General features: G+C 42.7%; 1 protein-coding gene across 3 annotated transcripts in view; it reads right to left on the reverse strand.

The window, feature by feature from the left end:
- Positions 1 to 4,098: 4,098 nt before the first annotated feature.
- DOK6 (docking protein 6) overlaps positions 4,099 to 21,049 on the reverse strand; it is a 280,829-nt gene continuing 263,878 nt past the window's right edge. The window contains exons 8-9 of one of the 3 annotated variants that reach the window (XR_007245411.1): positions 12,814 to 14,813; positions 4,099 to 12,488 (exon numbers count right to left, since the gene is read on the reverse strand). Coding sequence is in view for 2 of the 3 variants with exons in the window: in XM_048507351.1 (XP_048363308.1) it covers positions 14,674 to 14,813 (140 nt within the window). In the remaining variant the exon portion in view is untranslated. Of the gene's footprint in view, positions 14,814 to 16,169; positions 16,259 to 21,049 lie in introns of those variants that run through there. The other 2 variants (XM_048507351.1, XM_048507353.1) reach the window with 2 other exon arrangements.

Genomic DNA, 21,049 nt, shown 5'->3' on the forward strand with positions numbered 1-21,049 from the left:
ACTTGAAAATGTTCTAGGTTTGTAGAAAAAATCCTAATAATCTAAAAAATAAAGAATAAAATGTGGGGTTTCCCCAAATAATACAAGTATTAGCACCTGTGGCTTTAAGGGGAAACAAATGTCTCTTTGTAGAAACTAATACAACAGTACTGTCAGCCTTCAAGCATTGATTTATGTCAGTAAAGCCAGAAGCCGAGATGGAGGTATCCTTGTTCTAGCCTTTGAGGGATGACTCATTGGAGCCAGGACTGTGGCAGAAACCAACAAGCAATTTGATACCACGTGACTAGCATGATTCACACAGAACAGGCTACCTCACTGTCAGCATCAACAGTCTCTGCCCTGGTCTTCTGTGCTCTGTCACCCCTTTCTGTTGTTATCCAGCCGTGGTTAAGCCTTTTAGTGAGCCTCGATGGCTGGAGCCAAGCTCCATCAGTATCTGCATTTCATAACCACGCAGGCTCTCTCTCTCTGGGCATGCCAGTGGGAACCTCCACCTCCTTGCCAAGATGTTTATTCCCTTTTCCTGTGCTTTCCTTAATCACTGCCCCTCCCTTCTCCTTTCCCACAATGTCTCTTCCTATCTCTAATTCCTGCAATCCTAGCAATGGTTCTTCCACTGAGATTGCTATGTCTAGTCAGAGGACTTCCCCAGCATCAAACTTTCTCCCTTTCATCACCCTGCTATGTTACCTCTCTAGAAGCGAATTATCCTGCCTGTATGCTTCCAGTGAGACACACATGGGAACCCAGTACAGCAGTCCCCTTCTTTTCCCACTTTTTGGTCATTTTCCTGGGGGGCCAGGGCCAGCAGTCCGGATGTCAGCTGGGGCTCCTTGGAGCCTGGTTCCCTGGACACCACTGTCTTCCACACAGAGAGGAGAGGGTGTTGTGAGGCCACTCTTAGCAGACCCTCTTAGCAGACTCTCAGAGCCCACAGCTGATCTCTTTTGAGTAAGTCAGGGCTGGAGGAGGGAGAGCCCGATAGTCAGTGTTCTAGCCTGCAGGGAAGGCTTGTAGCCAGTGAGGAGCTTCCTAACCACAAGAACTGTTGGCTGCCTGCTGGAGGCGGGGGAGGTGGCAATTCTATTGAGCCTGTCCCTGTAGGTGTCATTTTGTGGGCAGCTTCTTTTTGGCCAGTCCATGTGTCCAATCCTGGAGCAACCAAAAGTCATGTGGGACAGCCCCAAACATCCAACCAAGATTCATGTGGGACAGCCCCAAACATCTGGCTGACTCTTTCAAGTCTTGAGGCCCCATACAGATGTGCAATTGGGTCTGGACACCTAAAAAAGCCTAGTGAGATGCACTATGGTTAGGGTTTTTAGCAGACTAGGATCTGGGGAGTCCCAGGTTAGAATCCTATTCTGCTGTAGAAGTTCACTGGGTGGCCATGGATCAGTCACACATTCTCAACCTAACATAACCTGAGATGATAAAAATGAGGGGTGAATGATGTAAGTCACTTTGGTGTCCACATTACCAAGCAAAGCAGATATAAAAAGCAGAGAAAAGTGAAAACTTGGGGGTTGCCAAGTGGAAAAGAAAGAAGTTGAGGAGATGATAGGTATAAAGGGGAAGGGAGGAGGTGCGCACAGTGGTGGGATTCAAATAATTCTAGCATAACTGGTTCGAAAAGGATCTCAGTGGAGGGATTACAACCAGTTCTCTGAATTATACAAAAAATTAGATACCGGTTCTACCAAACTGGTGCAAATAGGCTGAATCCCACCACTGGAGGTGCGCCTCCCTACAAATCCTTGAGGGTTCCCCACCACACAATTAGGCCTGGCAGTCAATACTGCACAACTGATTCTGGTGTGGCAATTGACACTGAGCAATTCAGCCAAAGCTTTTTCCCTTGGGTAGAGGCTACCAAGGGAGAACATTTTGATGGGGTGATAATGGTAGGTTGGGAGTGGGTGGAAAGGGAGAAGAAAAGAGAAAAAAAAGAGAGTTGTTGGGGCTTTTAGTGAGAGGAAAGAAGAAATAGTGGTGGAGGGGAAAATTAGATGCTTAACACAAGCCCCTTGTGGGTGTTTCCACTTTACAGTTTCCTCATTTGTGATTTTGGGACAGCCTGAAGAATAAGGCCTTTCATGTAACCAGAGATAGAGGCCATTCTTCTAATTATTTAAACCATGCTAAAGGTGGGGATTTGGGCACTTGATGAACTTCTTCTCTGAATTCAGATACCAAAAATATGCTGTTACAGCCTCAGCAAGGTTAGTCAAGCAATTCTATCATTTCTAACTGACAGCATGGTGTAGTGGTTAAGAGTAGTGGGATGTTATCTGGAGAACCAGGTTGGAATTCCCTCCTCCCACATGATTGTTGGACACCAATATATGTATGTATGTATGTATGTATGTATATGTATATGTATATGTATATGTATATGTATATTATTTCTTTTGTACTTTGATATAATTGTAATAGTTCTGGTATTTTTTAAAAAATTCTGTTTATATCTATAAAAATAAAATCTTTATTAAAAATGTGAGAGTGATTATTTTGTTAGCTTTGTGAATGAGTTAGCCTGAAGAATATGAAGCTCTGTACTGAGATTCATTATGATTACTATACAATATAGATTACATATGATCACTAATGTGACTCCCCTCCCCCCTTCAATTACCTTTCAGTTTATTCAGGATTGAAGAGATTTGGCAAACACATGTGTACACATGGCCAGCTATGAATGAGTAATATGTATTCAAAAGGAAATAATGTACATCAAGCAAAGACTTTGGCTAACCAGAAATTTGAAAATGGCAGCAGAGCTTCTCTGTACTCTAGGTCTGAAAACAGGTTTGCCCTAGCTGAATGAGAGATACTGAGCAGTGTCCTTCAAGTTGTTTTACAGCCAAGTATTTAGCTGATGAAATGTCATCATTGACTTTCAGGGCTTCAGAGGCTGACAGTGTAGGGAGGCTATGCTTGGTCACCAGAGATGCATCCTGTGGCTACAATTCAATCCACAAAATCAGAAACATTCTCATTCCTTATGCCCAGAATGAATAAGCTTTTTGGTAGTTCTGTCTGTTCACTATAAGGTAATTGTGCTGACTTTTATACAGTAAACAAATTGATAGATGTCAAGCATCTGCATTTTTGTACCACAATGGGGAAATACTTTTGCCATCAAATTGTTGTTAACCATTATAATAATTCATTCTACTTTTTACAGTGAAATTGTGTGCGGATGAGCTGTTAGCAGAGGAAATCTCTGTGGGAAACCTTCAGCAAATGGAGGCAGGAATGGAGAATCTCTGCAGCAGCACAAAATCATGGGCACAACAAAATGAAACCAACAAGCTTCAGTCAGCTAGTGGGGGGGGGGGGATCCATTTTCTCTGGCAACGCTTTTTGTGTCCATGCCAAAATGGATTTTTTTAAAAAATACCAGCAGGATGTTATTTTTGTGCCATGCAGAAAAGACTACTATGAATTAAAATAAATCAGTTGATTGTACAGAGCACTTAAAAACAGGCCTTCAATTTAGGCTCTGAACCACCAAACTAAGTAGTTTCTGACCCATAGGGTGTTGTCCCATCATGGTGTTTACTATACTCTCTTCCACAAAAAGATGACAGTAAATGTTTATCTTAATCTACCATTTCCAGGACCACCTTTGTAGTCCTAGCGCCTACCTAGAAGAACTAGAAGCACTAGGTAGGCATGAGGACCCCCATGGAGCATTCTGCTACATTAAGATACAGATTTTTTGCCATCTTTTTGTGAAAATGAATAGTGGCAGACTTAGTTTATGGGGTGGTTTGTCATTGCCTTCCCCAGTCATCTACACTTTACCCCCAGCAAACTTATTTTACCAACCTCGGAAGGATGGAAGGCTGAGTCAACCTTGAGCTGGCTATCTGAAACCACCTTCTGTTGGGATTGAACTCAGGTTGTGAGCAGAGCTTTGACTGCAGTAGTGCGGCTTACCAAGCTGCACCATGGGACTCTGCACCATGGGAATTTTGCCTTTTGCCTTTGAATTGAACACACATTCTTTATAAATCAGATATCCCAAAGTCTCTTCTGCTCCATACTTTTTCCAATTAATGGGAAAAAATTATACAGCACATTTTGATGTTTGTTTAATCTGGTTTAATTCAATTTTTTCAGTGCTTTGGTTCACAGGGAAAACTGGATCAATACATCACACAGACCAGAAGAGAAATGAATTTAATGTCCATTAACTAGAACATGAAACAATAGTAAATGCACCATTCATTCATAAAAAGCATCAACAAACAACAGCTGAATGCCATTTTAAAATCACTAAAAATCACTCCCTCCTCTTACACCATTAGCATTTAATTCTTATCATGGCAAAATCTGTAGATACTTAAATCCAGGGACTGGACCCAGGAGCAGACAAGAAAAATATTTCTACAAACTTGAAAATGTTCTAGGTTTGTAGAAAAATCTGTAATCTAAAAAATAAAAATAAAATGTGGGGTTTCCCCCCCAAATAATACAAGTAGCACCTGTAGCTTTAAGAAACAAATGTCCTCTTTGTAGAGCAGCCACAACAGTACTGTCAGCCTTCAAGCATTGATTTATGTCAGTAAAAGCCAGATGGAGGGGGAAGTATCCTGTTCTAGCCTTTGAGGGATGACTCATTGGAGCCAGGACTGGCAGAAACCAACAAGCAATTTGATACCACGTGACTAGCATGATTCACACAGAACAGGCTACCTCACTGTCAGCATCAACAGTCTCTGCCCTGGTCTTCTGTGCTCTGTCACCCCTTTCTGTTGTCAGCCGTAGGTTCGCCTTAGTGAGCGCCTGATGGCTGGAGCCAAGCTCCATCAGTATCTGCATTTCTATGCTTCCACCTGGCTCTTCTCTCTCTGGGCATGCCAGTGGGAACCTCCACCTCCTTGCCAAGATGTTTATTCCCTTTTCCTGTGCTTTCCTTAATCACTGCCCCTCCCTTCTCCTTTCCCCACAATGTCTCTTCCTATCTCTAATTCCTGCAATCCTAGCAATGGTTCTTCCACTGAGATTGCTATGTCTAGCAGAGGACTTCTAGCATCAAACTTTCTCCCTTTCATCCCTTTTTCTGTTACCTCTCTAGGCAATTATCCTGCCTTCTTCCAGTGAGACATGGGAACCCAGTACAGCAGTCCTTCTTTCCCACTTTTGGTCATTTTCCTGTGGGGCCAGGGCCAGCAGTCCGGATGTCAGCTGGGGCTCCTGAGCCCTGGTTCCCTGGACACCACTGTCTTCACACAGAGAGGAGAGGGTGTTGTGAGCCACTCTTAGCAGACCCTCTTAGCAGACTCTCAGAGCCCACAGCTGATCTCTTTTGAGTAAGTCAGGCTGGGAGGGGGGAGAGTCTTGATGGTGGTGTTCTAGCCTGCAGGGAAGGCATTATGGCCAGTGAGGCTTCCTAGCCACAAGAACTGTTGGCTGCCTGCTGGAGGCGGGGGGAGGTGGCAATTCTATTGAGCCTGTCCCTGTGGGTGTCATTTGTGGGCAGCTTCTTTTTGGCCAGTCCATGTGTCAACCTAGACAACCAAAAGTCATGTGGGACAGCCCCAAACATCCAACCAAGATTCATGTGGGACAGCCCCAAACATCTGGCTGACTCTTTCAAGTCTTGAGGCCCCATACAGATGTGCAATTGGGGTCTGGACACCCACAAAAGCCTAGTGAGATACTATGGTTAGGGTTTTAGACTAGGATCTGGGAGTCCCAGGTTAGAATCCCTATTCTGCTGTAGAAGTTCACTGGGTGGCCATGGATCAGTCACACATTCTCAACCTAACATAACTGAGATGATAAAATAGAGGTGAATGATGTAAGTCACTTTAGTGTCCACATTACCAAGCAAAACAGATATAAAAGCAGAGAAAAGTGAAAATATGGGGGTTGCCAAGTGGAAAGAAGAAGTTCGGGGAGATGAGTATAAGGGAAAGGGAGGTGCGCAGTGGTGGGATTCAAATAATTTAACAACTGGTTCCGAAAGGACTCAGTGGAGGGATTACAACCAGTTCTCTGAATTATACAAAAAATTAGATACCGGTTCTACCAAACTGGTGCAAATAGGCTGAATCCCACCACTGGAGGTGCGCCTCCCTACAAATCCTTGAGGGTTCCCCACCACACAATTAGGCCTGGCAGTCAATACTGCACAACTGATTCTGGTGTGGCAATTGACACTGAGCAATTCAGCCAAAGCTTTTTCCCTTGGGTAGAGGCTACCAAGGGAGAACATTTTGATGGGGTGATAATGGTAGGTTGGGAGTGGGTGGAAAGGGAGAAGAAAAGAGAAAAAAAGAGAGGTTATTGGGGCTTTTAGTGAAGGGAAAGAAGAAATAGTGGTGGAGGGGAAAATTAGATGCTTTCCACAAGCCCTTGTGGGTGTTTCACTTACAGTTTCCTATTTGTGATGCAACTGGGAACAGCCTGAAGAATAAGGCCTTTCATGTAACCAGAGATAGAGGCCATTCTTCTAATTATTTAAACCATGCTAAAGGTGGGGATTTGGGCACTTGATGAACTTCTTCTCTGAATTCAGATACCAAAAATATGCTGTTACAGCCTCAGCAAGGTTAGTCAAGCAATTCTATCATTTCTAACTGACAGCATGGTGTAGTGGTTAAGAGTAGTGGGATGTTATCTGGAGAACCAGGTTTGATTTACCACTCCTCCACATGATTGTTGGACACTAATTTGGTAAACTGGGTCTGTTTCCCTACTCCTGCACATGAAGTCTGCTGGGTAACCTTGAGTTCTCTTTGAACTCTTTTAGCCCCATATACCTCACAAGGTGTCTGTTGTGGGCAGGGGAAGGACACGTGATTTTCAGCCCCTTTGAAACTCCATACAGGTAGAAAACATTGGGGTATAAAAACTGACTCTTCTTCATCTTACTCTTACCACAATATGGCAAAAATAAATGCATATGAAAAAGTAGCCATGAAATAGGGACCAGGAAGGTGCAAATATCCTTTGAGGAGTTTAGAACACTTTTGTTTGGGAATCAAAAATGGCCATGGTGGAGTGCGATGCTGCAACCTTCTGGGGTCCCATCAGAAAGAGAGAGAATTTGATTGTGCTTCCACTACCAACTGGCTACCACTTGCACTGCAGGGCACACACACACCACCAAACATGTCTGTTCAAATTAATTCACTTAAAATAACCAATGTTCCCAGCTCTGGGCTCAATAAATATGAATTTGATTCCTTCCAAAAGCATACATCTGTCAAGGGGGAAGAAAAACTAAAGCTTTTCACTAAAGCCAACTGATCTTTCATTGCCTGTTAAAATGAAACGCAATGTCTCATGTCATTTCTAATCTTTCCCAACCTCTTTTTTCTATCCCCGATATTTGCATACTTTTCACTGAGCTTGCCCCGTATGAAATCACTGTAAGGTCAGGGCAGCTGAAGAATTAATGGAGGATCCAAGTCATCCCTACTGATTGCTTGAAAAGCTACCCTGCCAACCCCAGACTGTTCAGTCATTAAAATTGATGTGTAGAGATGAAGTCAATTCTGGGTACAGAATTTACTGTGCCACTGGTAAGAAATGAGGAAAATGCTGTCATCTCCCCAATTCCTGTCAAAGGCCACTTTTGTGGATTTAGGAACTCCCGAGAGGTATATTAACCTTTCTATTTTTATCTATCTAAACAGAAGTGCATTACATTGATCCTTTGGATTTAACCTATCAATAGAAGTAATGCTTGTGTTAACTTATCTATCTGCATAAACTACAAGTAAGAGTGGCTATCTAAATTATCTCGGACATAACTCTTCTGGATGTTTTGCTTTTACTGCAGACTTGCAGATTAATACAAAAAAGGAGGGGAGAATTGCCAAATACTCACATGCATGATACAAAGTTAATTGTACTGGTTATTCTATGTCAGCTAAGTTAAGAAACCCAAAGCTTGTTGTTCCCTGGAACTTTGAGGAAGGTTAATAGGTTTACTTAAAATTTGTTGCCAGATAAGTACACAGTGGCAAGCCCTATCCCAAAGTGGCTGTTGGGGAACATGCAACAGTACTTCTCCCTCACACCCTATTTTCTACTTTTCTCAGCTGGGGTCAGCACATTCCAGAGAATTATTCTCATTACATTATATCCCTCTACAACTCACATAAGGCTGATCTAGCTACCTCAGAAATTATACCCAATTGCCCTAAATCAATACACAGCCTGTCTTTTTTCCTAGTTGTTGTAGCATTTTTTTCTAGTGAAAATAGAGTGAAATTCTTTCACCTGGTATAACATTTTGCTTGGTATTGTTAAGATTTGAAGCCACTAGACAATCTGTTCTCTTATATGGCATATTTTTTGAAGAAAGTCTTTCCACATTAATGTGATTCTGTATTCAAACTGACAACTACCACTGAGCACAGCCCCAAAAGCTGCCCATCTGCATACTGACAGCAATATGCAACAGTAATTGTGTCTGGTGGCAGTAGGTTTCTCATCATTGCTCTGCAAAGGAAGTGGTTCTCTCCAGCAGTGGAAACATGGTGAGTGAGATAAAGGAAAAATAAGTGACAGGCAAGCGGTATGATTAATTCCATCAGATCCCAAGCTTGTTTCATTCAGCAGCTGTTCACTGAGGTGTACAAGCCTGCAATCTGTTGGACTACAAGAATGGCTGGGGGGTGGGAAGGGAACGTTTCTCCTCTCAATGTAGCAATAAATGTTTAATCCGAGCAGAAATGTCTTCCACACCATTTATAAAAATCTTTTCTTCCATTCTTCAAATTGTCACTGCAAAAATTCTGCCTCATGTTGGCAGGGTTACCAACTTCCAGGTAGTATCCTGGAATTACAACTGGTCTCCAGTCTACAGAGATAAGCACCCATGGCCAAAATAGCAGCTTTATAGGGAGGAGTGTATGACATTACAACCTACTGAGGTATTTTCCTTCCTCCCACTTTCTGTCATCCCCCAATCTCCAGGAATTTCCCAACCAGGAGTTGTCAACAATATGACGTTGAGGAGGGACTCTGACTCTGTTCCTTTTGTCATTTCCTATACTGCCCAGACAATGAATCACAGGAAATTCTCCTGCTAACCAAGCTGAGGAACATGAATGTCCCACCTTCTCACAGTAAATTTTCTTCCTTAGCATTTCAGATATTTTATGAGAATTGTTTGCTACACATTCATTAGAATGACATTAAAGGAAGCCAGACTAGAGAGAACAGAAAAAATTCTTCTACACATAGACCCTTATGCTTCCTTCATGGTGTCTGGCTGTCTATTTATTCATTTCTGATGTGTCTTATTTTCATTTCAATGGGCTGTTAATACATACTTTAATTGAGGAAAAAACACTGTCATTGAGTAGTAGCTGGAGCCTGCTTGAAAACAACATTTCTGAGTTACATCTTGAACTGTAATTTGAGATTGAGAAGGGTCACATTCTGTACAAGATCAAAGATACAGCCTTTACAATTACCTTGCAGCTTCCACTGTACTATATAAATTGCATCTTCAGTGCATGTGCACTGAGGATTCAATTCCCTCAGTTTATGCTTAACTTCATGACCGTCTTGCCCCATATGTCCCTAGTAGGCCTCTGCGTTCTGCAGAGGCAAACCTGCTGGTAGTCCCTCACCCCTCAATGATGCGGCTGGCCTCTACCCGGGGCCAGGGCTTTTACAGCCCTGGCCCCTGCTCATTTACCAGCTGTTAGGGAACACTCATTTACCAGCTGTTAGGGCCCTGCTGAACCTTGGTGAGTTCTGCAGGGCCTGTAAAACTAAGTTGTTCCACCAGGCTTTTGGAGAGGCCGGCCACGAATTGCCTGCCCCCTCCTGATGCCCGGTACTGCATTTGTATACCATCTCTGGCATTGCCTTTGTGTTATACTTGTACCATCTTGCCTTTGTATTATACTTGTACCAACTTGGCATTGCTGCCTCCCCGCCCCCTGTCTTAGGATCGGACGCCATCACTTCAATTTAATTCAATTTTAAATTGACTTGGTTAATTAATTAATTAATTAATGTGGTTTTATTATGCTGCTGCCTGTGATTATAAGGAATTTTAATTTTTATATTTATAATTTGTATTTAATTTTATTGCTGTATTGTATCTGGATTTTTGTTGTGTACTACCCTTTAGGAATTGGGCGGTCTATCAAATATAAATAACAACAACAACAACAACAACTATTTTGTGCGTATGCATACAGCCACCTTGCATACAAATTCAACATGGAACTAATTTGTGAAAAAGAGCAGTAGATGATCTCTTTTTAATTGGTTGTTTTTTTGTATACCCTACTTTTCTCTATCAAAAGGAGTCTCAAAGCAGCTTGCAATCATCTTCCCCCCACATCAGGTACCTTGTAAAGTAGATGGGGCTGATAAAGTTCTGCCAGAACAGTGATTGGTCCAAGGTCATCAAGAAGGTTGCTTGTGAAGGAGAGGGGAATCTAATCTGGTTCTCCAGTTTATAATCCGCTATTTATGTGGAGGAAAGGGGAATCAAAGCCAATGGGTACAATCACAGGAGAAGAGATGTGGGGCCAGTTAGAGCCAGAATGACATCAATATTTGACATTCTGAGAAGATAGCAAAAAGAACCATGTGTTAGATCCTATGAATGACAGGGATTCAAAGAAGGAAATTTTAAAGAAATTCTACGGTAAAAATAGAAGTGATTTCAGGTATGCATCCCATTTCTTCCCTGCTACAACAGACCAAGCAGAGAAACACTGAGAGGTCTCCCAATATATCAGGAGGCTTGGCACCCCAAGTCTGAACTTGCTGAGCATGAGGGGGAAAGAGACCTTGGAGTCATAGTGGACATCTCAGTGAAAATGTGTATTGCCGTAGTGAAAAAGGCAATGTCTCTGTTGGGGATAATTAGGAAGAAGAAGATTGAAAACAAGACAGTTTATGAAGTTAAAAAACTATGCAGAGGGTAGAGTACACATAGAGAACTTTTTCTCCCTTTCCTAAAATAACAAATATAGAATTTTGGAGCACCCAATTAAGTCAATGGGAAGTAGATTTGGGATGGACAAAAGGAAATACTTCTTTATTCAACAAGTAATTAAAATGTGGAATTTGCTGTCAAAGGAAGTATCAGCTACAAGCAAATTAGACAGATTCATGGTGGATAGACTATTCAGCTGCTTCTAGCCTTGGAGGCTTAAGGAGACTTCCACATTTGGTCACAGTAAAGTGTCTGGATACCAATGTCAGAAGGCAACATCAGGGGTTGATTCTCAGATATGCACATGTTTTCTCCTCTTTAGCACTCACCCCACTGTCAGATCGGAAAATCGCTGCAGTTTCCAAAAGCTCTTCAAGGGCAACTTTTTATCTCCCTTTGCAGGAAAAGCGAAGGAGATCACCAAGTGTTTAGCTTTCCTCAGGTTTTTTTCCCTCTTCCCTGCCATCCCCCATCCAGACCACAATACTGCCCACTCTTCAGGCTACCATTTCAGGATGATCAGAAGGATTAAAAAAAATGTTAGTGGTGACAGTCTGTTGTTGGAGTGGTGAACCTAGTAAAATTGACAGGGCTTGTCTAGTGAAATAACACTAGACCAAAGAAAACAACAACAACAACAACAACAAAAAGGTGACAGGCAACCTCCCCAAATGGAGGTTGCATGGAAACAACAAGGAGGAGGTCTCTCTGTGTGTGTGGATGTGTGTGGATTGGCCGAGAGACACTTTGGGAAATGTAAACAAAAAGACATGGAGAAGCCTCACTTTGAAGTAAAGATTGCTTCTCATCTGTGCAGCCAATGGTACATGCATCAAGAGACAAAGATAGTGAGTGCCAGATTGATCATGCAAGATCTACTGCCTTTATGTTCCCAATAAAGACAAGATAAATCCTTGTGCTGGCTGCCTATCTTTCATCTCTAGAAATTAACAACTTTAGAAAGGTATTTACCCTAGCCAAGATATTCTGCATTGCCATCAGCAATTCTGGAGGGAAAATGTGGAAGGGTCCCTAAATCAGAGAAGCTGTGCCCTTGCACATTAGGGTAAGTAGAATGCCAGGAACATTTTTCTGCTTCCCATTCTACAATGACACTTGTGCTAAGATTATTTGTCCATTGCTTGCTAAAATCTATGGGTGTTCAGAGTGAATTTCAGCTCCATCCAAAGGAGGATGTTAGAGTCTTTCCAAAGGAGTAGTGTGTGGCTGTTCTGCTGGATTTGCCCTCCCCGGGACACTTACCTTTGGAGAAGGGTAAAACTACTGGTGGATGGTTGCTGCTGCCCTCCCCAGTGGTGAGACATGGCACAGGATGCTGCAACAGCATCCCTTTGCTGTGCCACTGGCACAGCGAGGGTAGTCTGGGGGCATGGCTAGGGGAGGAGCTAACTTTAGTTGGTTTCCTTTTAGCCGTTTGCTGCCTTATGTTTGTGGCAATTTCTTTAGACTTAAGCTGCTGAGGAGGCCCCATAGAGCCCCTTAGTGGCTTCTCAGCAGCAGGGAGACTTTTTTCTTTTTTTTCTTTGCAAGCCTCCCCATGCCACCAGGAAGTCTCCCTTGGAGCAACGGGGCGGCACTGCTGAGGCCGACCACCTGGCTGTTTGGATGGGGCTGCTCAGATAGAAAAGCTCCTTTCTGACAAAAACCCCTACAGATTACTATGCAAATTGCCAAGTTCTGTGAATCTGTACATAAAGTCTGACATATTTGATAGTGAAACTTTCCAACTTTGATATAGATGTAAGTAGAGTAAACAGCCCCATCCAAGCAGTCAGGCGGCCGGCCATGGTTGTTCTGCCCCACTGCTCTCATAGAGGCTTCTTGGTGGCATGGGGAGGTTTCCAAAGTCAAAAAACCTCCCCACAACCAAGGAGCTCTGATGGGGCTCATTAGACTTACACCACCTTTCCAGTGACTTTAGACATACTTGCTGCCAGATCCTCCCCTGATGGCGGCAGGGGTGCTGGAACAATGACGTGGCATTTGACACTATGGCTCACTGCCGGGGAGAGCTGAGCAGCTGTACACTAGTAGATTTGCTCATCCACTGGGGCAAATGTGCCAGGGAAGGCAAATCTGCTGGCATAGCCACGTGCTGCTCTCACAGGGAGATTCACTCTCCCTTTTTGGATGTGGCCATACGTATTGTTTTATAATGTTATTCTTATATTTCAGTGTCTTTTGCTATTGGAAAGGATATAAAGGTATCCAATGTTCTTTGTTTTAATTTGTTTCGGATCAAATTTTGCTGCTTTTACAGAACTGGTTGCATGTAATAGCTGGTCTATGCCTAGTAAACTAAACTAGCTAATGCTATGACTCTCTCCATGATCCACAACTGCTTGTATTGAAATAAATATTGTCAGTCTCTATGCTGCCACTAGATTTTGTTTTTATTTAACTAGGAGTTCAATATTTTTTTTAAAAGGCTACTTACAACTGAGTCCCACATGGCTGTCCAGTCTACAGGGGCTGTTTAAAAAATCAACCATGCAATAAAATAAACGGATGGGGAAATCCACCTTGACTGATCCATGATTGTACTAATGATTCAGACAGTTGCTTAACTGGATATCAGGGAAAGCAATCAGAAACCAAACAAAAGATGGCAAGGAGATGAAGCAGTCTACATTATTAGCTAACAGACTTTGATAAGACCAGAAACTTAAAAATTAGTTTCATTTCTACTAGGCAAGCTTCTGGCCCTACAGAACTGTGGCTCATGAGGCTGCCACCCAGCAGTATTGTCTCAGTGATCCCAGCCCAGTATACAAATCAGAAATGTCTAAGTTCAGTCTTCATTTTGAAAATATTATCTACAATGGGAAGACATACAATGCACTGTTCTACTGTCTTCTCTTGATATCTATAATCCCTATCCACAATGGGATACTGTGGAATATTAAGTTCAGAAAGGACATAGCTAAGAGCAGAATCTGGCCATAAAAATTCAGTATGGGAAATATTTTAGGTAAATGACTTAATATACAACACAACCCATTTTTGAAGGGCTATTAAGCACTGCCATGCCATCTCACTTGAAATATTTATTGATTCCTCCATCACATGTTTTAACCGTGTTCATGAGACTCTGATGATGAGCCCCCAGTTCCATTTCACGGATGCAATATTAGGCTACAGTCCTAAGATTAGTCATGCGTAGATTCCATTTAAGACATTGGGACTGAATTGTGCATAACTGGTGATAGCTGTACATCCTGAATTTGGTTTTGTTCATTGAGCAACATTTCTGTAATGATCACCCAGTTGGAGGGCTGGTACCTAGAGTAAAGGTGACTTCTGTTGGAGATGAGCAAACTTGACAACAGAGTTGACTGGCAATATCTGCACACTAACAACATATTATGCTATCCTTCCCCTCCCCGCCCCAACACACGTTCTGCTTGCCAGAACCGATAGCGTTTGAGCATGCGGAAACCTCATCTGCACGTCCTTAGGATTTCAGCGAGAAATCATTTCCTTTTCTAAAACATGGACAAAATCAGTATAAAATTCAAATAAATAACGCCAAGATTCTGCCTTGGGAAAGCAGTGATCCAAGGTTTCACCTTCGCCAGCACCAGCCTGGAGACTCACACCCTTCTTTTTCACTACCATTTCTTGTCAGTGGAAGTCGAGGAAGGGACAAGCAGGTCCTGGGCCCTACAGGCAGGTTCCACACTAGTCTGTCTCTCGAGTCAAACATTGTCTGTGTGTCATTGGAGGAGGCCTGAGCTGTAGCTGAATCCATAGCTGCTAGACAGTGAGAGGCGTTGCTCATGCTCCTCACTCTGTTCCGAACTGTAGCTGGGAAATGTCTGTGCCCGAGACACCTTCATTGAGCCAAGACTGTGACCTGGGGAAGAAAAAAGAAGCCCATTCTTACAAAAGGTCACTGGTCATACAGTTTTAAACCTGTATAATCTCAGGGAGTCAAACAAGGCATATTCTAAGAAGGGGTGATATACCAAAGAACTTATTCCAAATTTAAAGTATTGTGATATGCATCAAAGTGGGAATTGACAGAACTGTGTCTATGTATGACCTGTAACAGCAGCACTGTTTCTACAAGAGTATATCTATAAAACCTCATAATCTATAGAACTACACAAGAACCTATAAAATGTGCCACAACGCATTTTTACACACAATACTGAAAACAAAGCACAGGATTATGAAAGAAAGCAAATTTGAGCAATTGTGGTGTTGAATTTATATTATTTCTGCAAAGATCAGCAGTAATAAGTTCCAACCTGTGCTTTGCAAACCTGTGACTTGCATCTTGAAAAAAACACAGCCATGGGACTTGGTCCAATTTCTCCTTGTCTGTGCAGAGATGGAGTACAGGCCCTTTGAATGTGAAAGCATCAGCATACTGATAGGATACAGTAGTACAACATTTGAACTTAGTTTCACTGGTCCCCAGGAGTTCAGTTCCATAGAATTAATAGGTCTTGAATTATCACAGCAGAACCTGTAAACACCTTGCAAAGGTAGTGGAGAATGCAGCACACCTGGAAGTCTTGATAAAAGCCATACCTGACCAATGCTACTTCAATCACAAGCAAAACAAAAATGCGCAAAAGGAAAATAATCAAGGAACACACTTATGTAGCAGAGGCAAGAAAGGGAAGGGGGAGTAATATTGTCAAGCTATGAAGCCTCGGACTGCATTTCCAGTGGTGATGTCAGCTCCTCACTCCACCTGCCGCACTGCATGCAAAAAGAGAATGTATTCTTCACAAAAAGCTTTACAATTTACTTACGGGGTTATATTATCCTTAAGCTTTTGAAACATTGAATGAGATGACAAGGCTTCAATGTCTTTTGTCTCAAGAACTTTTTTTGCATTCAATTTCTTTACAATGTAAACTGGCAGGTGGATTAATAAACTGCGCATCCAAATTTTGGAGTGTTTTTTCGTTGCTGATGAGAACCAGGGCATAATGCTCCCCAGAGATTCCATTTGATAAGCTTATAATAAACTGAAGGTTACATCAGACTGTCCAATTAATTTGGACAATGCAATCTTATAGAGCTATTCCAGGCTAAGCCCACTGAAATCAATAGACTTAGACTAAAATAGCATTGCACTGTTAATGAGGGAGTCTTTGGAAGAAGCTATTTGGACTTAACTTTTGTGCTTGGAAGATCAGATGCATTTGTGTCCTTTCAAAACTGTCCCATCTTATTCTGAGACTACAGAAGTGCAGTCTTTTACTGGGCTCATCATGTTGACATTTTATTTGGTCTGTGAAAATTCACAAGGAGGTACGAAAGCAGTATTTTTCTTTGCTTGTCCTAGTCACAGAGACAAATTAGAGCATGTATTCAGGACTTCCCCAGTCAGTTCACTTAATCACAGAGCATTTTTTTTGATGCTAAACTATAATAGCAAGTAAAGAAAGGTTATATAGACCCTCAGAAATTCCACAAATCAGAAAAATGTTCATCAGATCATACCATTAGCACAGAAACTGAGCTGTGTGTGATTGCACTTTTTTAAAAAAATTAAATTCTGTTCAGAGGAAACACATATTCTGTAATCAGACTCTTGTAAATAAGTGAGCACATTTTTATAGAAGTTGCATGAATTATTTTGCTTCCAAAGTTTGCACTGGAAAAAGGAGAAAAGGCCATGTTCACAATCCAATTAAATCCCACAATGGTATTGATAATTCTGAGAAATCAGTCTAATGGTACCAGTCCCTCCCTGAATTCTGGATCTGAATTAATATGGATTCTTAAGTACACACTTAAGTGTACACATTTACAATCAAATTGATCAAAACACCATCCAGATAACTGCAGGAATCAATGAAGGTTAGTCAACAAACTCCTGAATAAATCATTCTCTCTCTCTCTCACTCTCATTCTCTCTCTCCTTTCTTTTAAAGAAAAACACCCTTTGTATATCTAGAGAATATTCAGATTGACTTTGAATTTATGATGCAGAACTTCAATTCACTGCTCCCTCCTTTATTACTATCAGTTTTTAAAGTTCACAGTCACAAACAAAAGCACAATACAGATACCCAGATAAGGCTTTCTATCATATACACCTCCCAGAAGAGAAACTTTGCCTTACTGTATTATTTCTGGCCAATTGCACACAAGCAGAGGCATAGCTCCGAGGGGGAGGGGGGTTCAATGCACTGGGCGTGCACCCCTGTGGGGGCGTGGCGGGGGCAGAGGATGTACTGATGTACTGGGGGCGTTCCCTCCTTGCTATGCCTCTGCACACAAGGTGTTTGCTGCGTGGTGAAGGCGAGTGTTTGCCCTGGGAAAATTTCTTGCATGGATGTATTTCCTCTTGCCTTGCTTTCATTTTTAGCCCTCTCTGTGACAAGCAAAACCACTTGTAGCATGATTTTAATTTTGCTTCGCCATCAGAGTGGGAACGATTTGCCAGTGAGCACAGATTTGCCCCAGACTTCTTCCCTCTGTCCACAGCCAGCCTTCCCTCTCCCTTGCACTGCTCTGCATGCTTTCCCCCTTGCTCCTCTTTTCATGTTGTCAGCTCCTTCCTCATTTTCCAAATGCTCCTATCAATATGGCGACATTATATTAACAGAGAATTGGCAACTGGTGCATACCCCCCCTCCATCAGAGGGGCACACCTAACCCACCAGCAGCTGCATCCGTTCCCTCTTTCCATTCCTCTCCCATCTTGCAGCAGGGCAAGGCTCCTCAGCCTGGAAGCCTGGGCTCCAGTTGCCAGCTTGGTGTAGACTACATTGGATACCTGCCCCCTGTGTTCCCTGGCAGCCTGTTCACTCTCTGGCATCAGCTGCCAGCTCTGTTCAGGCAGGTCAACTTCTTCCTTTAGGTTAAAGGGCATACCATATGAGTATAGATAGAAATGCACAAACTGACCCTCCTTCCCTAGACTTCTATGTGGACTGAAGATAGGAGGAACTTACTGCTGCCTAGTCTGCCAAGACTTCTGTGCTTCCCTGTGGCAATCAATTACTAAGGCTGCCTAGTCCTCTGCAATATCCTCGAAAAATTCACCCTCAGCTGGTTCCCTTACCCTACTGCTTCAGATTACTGCATACAGGCAGAATGAGGACAAGTGACAAGTAAGCAAATGGTGTGTGTGTATCTAATTTCTCAACTGTAGCTCTGGGTCTACAATAAGGCTAGCACAGCCAGTATTTCTGAGTCTTCTGGAGGTTGGGCTGGCAAATTCAAACTGCACAGAGGCATGCTAGAAAGCATGATGGTAGAAAAGGCACTGTTTTAGTTGCCTAGGCAACAGGAAAGCGGTCCTTCAACACTGAGGCAATGAGTATTCCCTGAGGCAATAACAACTGCTGGTCCATTGTTATGAAGCTGAATCCACCATAACCAACATGCACACACAATTTTGTCCCTGCGCTTTGGTCAAGTAAGTTTTGCAAGCTTTTGAAGCAATGCAAAAACTTGCAAAGATTGTTTATCAGAGAGAAAGTTAGGTTGAGTCATACACCACAAGCTGTGATTTCTCTTTCATATCTTTTGACTATTGCTCATGTCCATGCATATTGAGGTTTCTCTCACCTGTTTAGCAATAAACCTTCTGTATTACAACTTAACCACAGAGAGCTAGCAATTATTTTGAGCAAGCATTAATCCCCAGTATAAGATTTTCACTTCTGACAGCTGAGCCATTTATTAATAATGCATGTGACTGTTCTTTACAACAGAGAATGTTACCTATGCTTGATTCATAAGTCTGTGTGAAAGATGGGTCATACCTGTCAATAATGTTAAAGTATTTAGAAAAAGAATTCTAATTCCAAAAAAGAACAACAGTTTGTAGCCTGAAACTGAGAGGCAAACCTTCTATTTTCCAAAACATTATATTTCATTGAATGGGTTATTTCGTAATATCAAACACTAGACAAAATAGGGTAGTACGACACAGTTATAGTTGATTTTACAGCATAACTAAATATTCATTGGTCCTTGGCAGGAACTGTACACAATAGATAACAATTAATAGTGAATGGTTCTTACAAACCGGTCCTTTGCATGTTTATTCAGAAGTAACCTACATTCAATGGGGATTACTCTCAAACAGGTAGCCAAGTAGATAGATAGTTGTAGGTTATAAAGAGAACCGATATCAACTTTCAAATCATTCTGATTATAAATGTGCACCAATAATCAGAAATCAACATGGAATGGTCATGTACCTATGGTATGGTGGTTAGAGTGTTGAAGTAGGACAAGGGTCTCCAAACTACTGCCTGAGGGCCACATCAGATCCAACTCTGCTGCTGCAGTGCTGACAAGTATTGAAGACTGGGTGGGCAGCAGAGAAGTCCTGCAGAAAGAGCCCACACCTCTGAGGTGAAGAGCCAAAGGAGGAGCTTGGGCCAGATCCTTCCTTTGGCTTGCTGGTGATACCCCTTCTCTCCTCAGAGCCTTGCTGAGCTGTTGCCGCTGCCTAGGGCAAACTCTGCTTGCCACCTCTTGGTGGTCTCAGGTACTGCTGAGACACAGCAGGTGGTGGCTCAGCTGTACATGTGTGTGAGGAATGTGAAGGCTTGCCTAGAGCTATGTCATTCTGCCAGTCAAGCAATTGCAAGCTCGCCTTCCACCCTTCCAGCCACACCCTGGCTTGTACTGCTCTTGGCAAGAGTGATTGAGCACCTGGAGTCTCTTTTCTGCTGGGTGCTCAGGTTGGCTTGGAATATGCAGGGATCCTCTCTGGAGAGACTCATAGTTTCGGTCCCCACACATCACCCCCACTATCTTTAACCTAAATCCTAAAACCTAAGGGTACTGCCATATCTTCTCACTGATGCCCTTGGCCACTTTACCTTTACTGCAAGCCCAAAGGCAGCAACCACTTTTGAAAGTAATTTGGTTGGCCATATTTTGGGCCAGTAAGGCCATTTCCTAGGGAGGTCTGATCCCTCTAGATCATAGAAACATTCCTGGCTACTGTCAGCCAGTCCCGCCCCCCCCCCCCCCACACACACCTGTCTCTTGTTCAGGCCTTTTATTTGCTTCCTCTCAGTCCCTTACATAAAGGAAAAGAGATTTTAGATATTGTTGTAAAGACTGTGTTTTAAGTTGGCTGAATTGTTCTGTCATAAATAGTTCCAACAGATTCCTAATTTAAGGCCGTTTCCGCACGGCCAAATAACAGCGTCCTAGGGATGGAAAAAATGCCATCCCTAGGATGCTGTTCACTATTCTGGCCACACCGGAGCGGCACAAAGATGCCGCTTTAAACCTCGCTAAACAAGCGCGGTTTTTGCAAAGCGGCGCCTTCGGGCCAATGCTGTGTGAACAGCACTGGCATGAGGGCGCCACTTTCAGCCACTCTGGTGTGTGCAAGGCACTTATCTTGCCATCCTGTTCAGCTCCGGGCAGCTGCAAAGACACGCCCACACTGCCCTCTGACCCACGGTGGTCAGAGGACAGCGTGGGCATGTCTGTGCAGCTGCTTGGAGCTGAACAAGATGGCAAGGTAAGTGCTTTGCACACACCCTGGGTGGCTTCATGCAAAGCCACACCTGTGGGCAGCGGCAGCACTGGGGCTGCCTTCGCGGGACCGTGCGAGCAGTACCGACACCCCACCGGCTTCATTTAAGCTGGTGAGATGCCGCTGCCGTTGGCTGTGCCGAAACAGCCTATGTTTCATTAATTTTGTTACTGTTGGGTATCTCTGCCCCCGTCAACCCTAAATAAACCTGCTTGACATAACAAAATAAAAAAATTGAAAATAGCCTTTCATTTTAATTTAAAACAGCCATTTGGCATTTTAAGTTTGAAGTAAAGTCAACAGGAAAAAAAGTTTAATGGGAAAGGTGTAAAATGAGCATGAAAAGGCAAAAGAAGATGGCAGTTATTGAATGCTCTGGCAGAAATATAATGATTTGCCCTTTTGAAAAAACATCTAGGGATTTCACTTTATAGGCACTAACAAGAGGAAATATAAAGAGACATGGGGAATATGGTGAGCAATTGGAATGAAAGAAGGGAGATATAAAAACAAAACACAAAATAAATTGTGAAGAACTGCATAGTTCTAGCAGTGAGCACTAACCAGAGACTGCTGAGAGAATCAACATATTTCTGATTTTCTGCCCAAAC

Source organism: Sphaerodactylus townsendi, linkage group LG09, assembly GCF_021028975.2.
Source record: "Sphaerodactylus townsendi isolate TG3544 linkage group LG09, MPM_Stown_v2.3, whole genome shotgun sequence".
Lineage (NCBI taxonomy): Eukaryota > Metazoa > Chordata > Lepidosauria > Squamata > Sphaerodactylidae > Sphaerodactylus > Sphaerodactylus townsendi.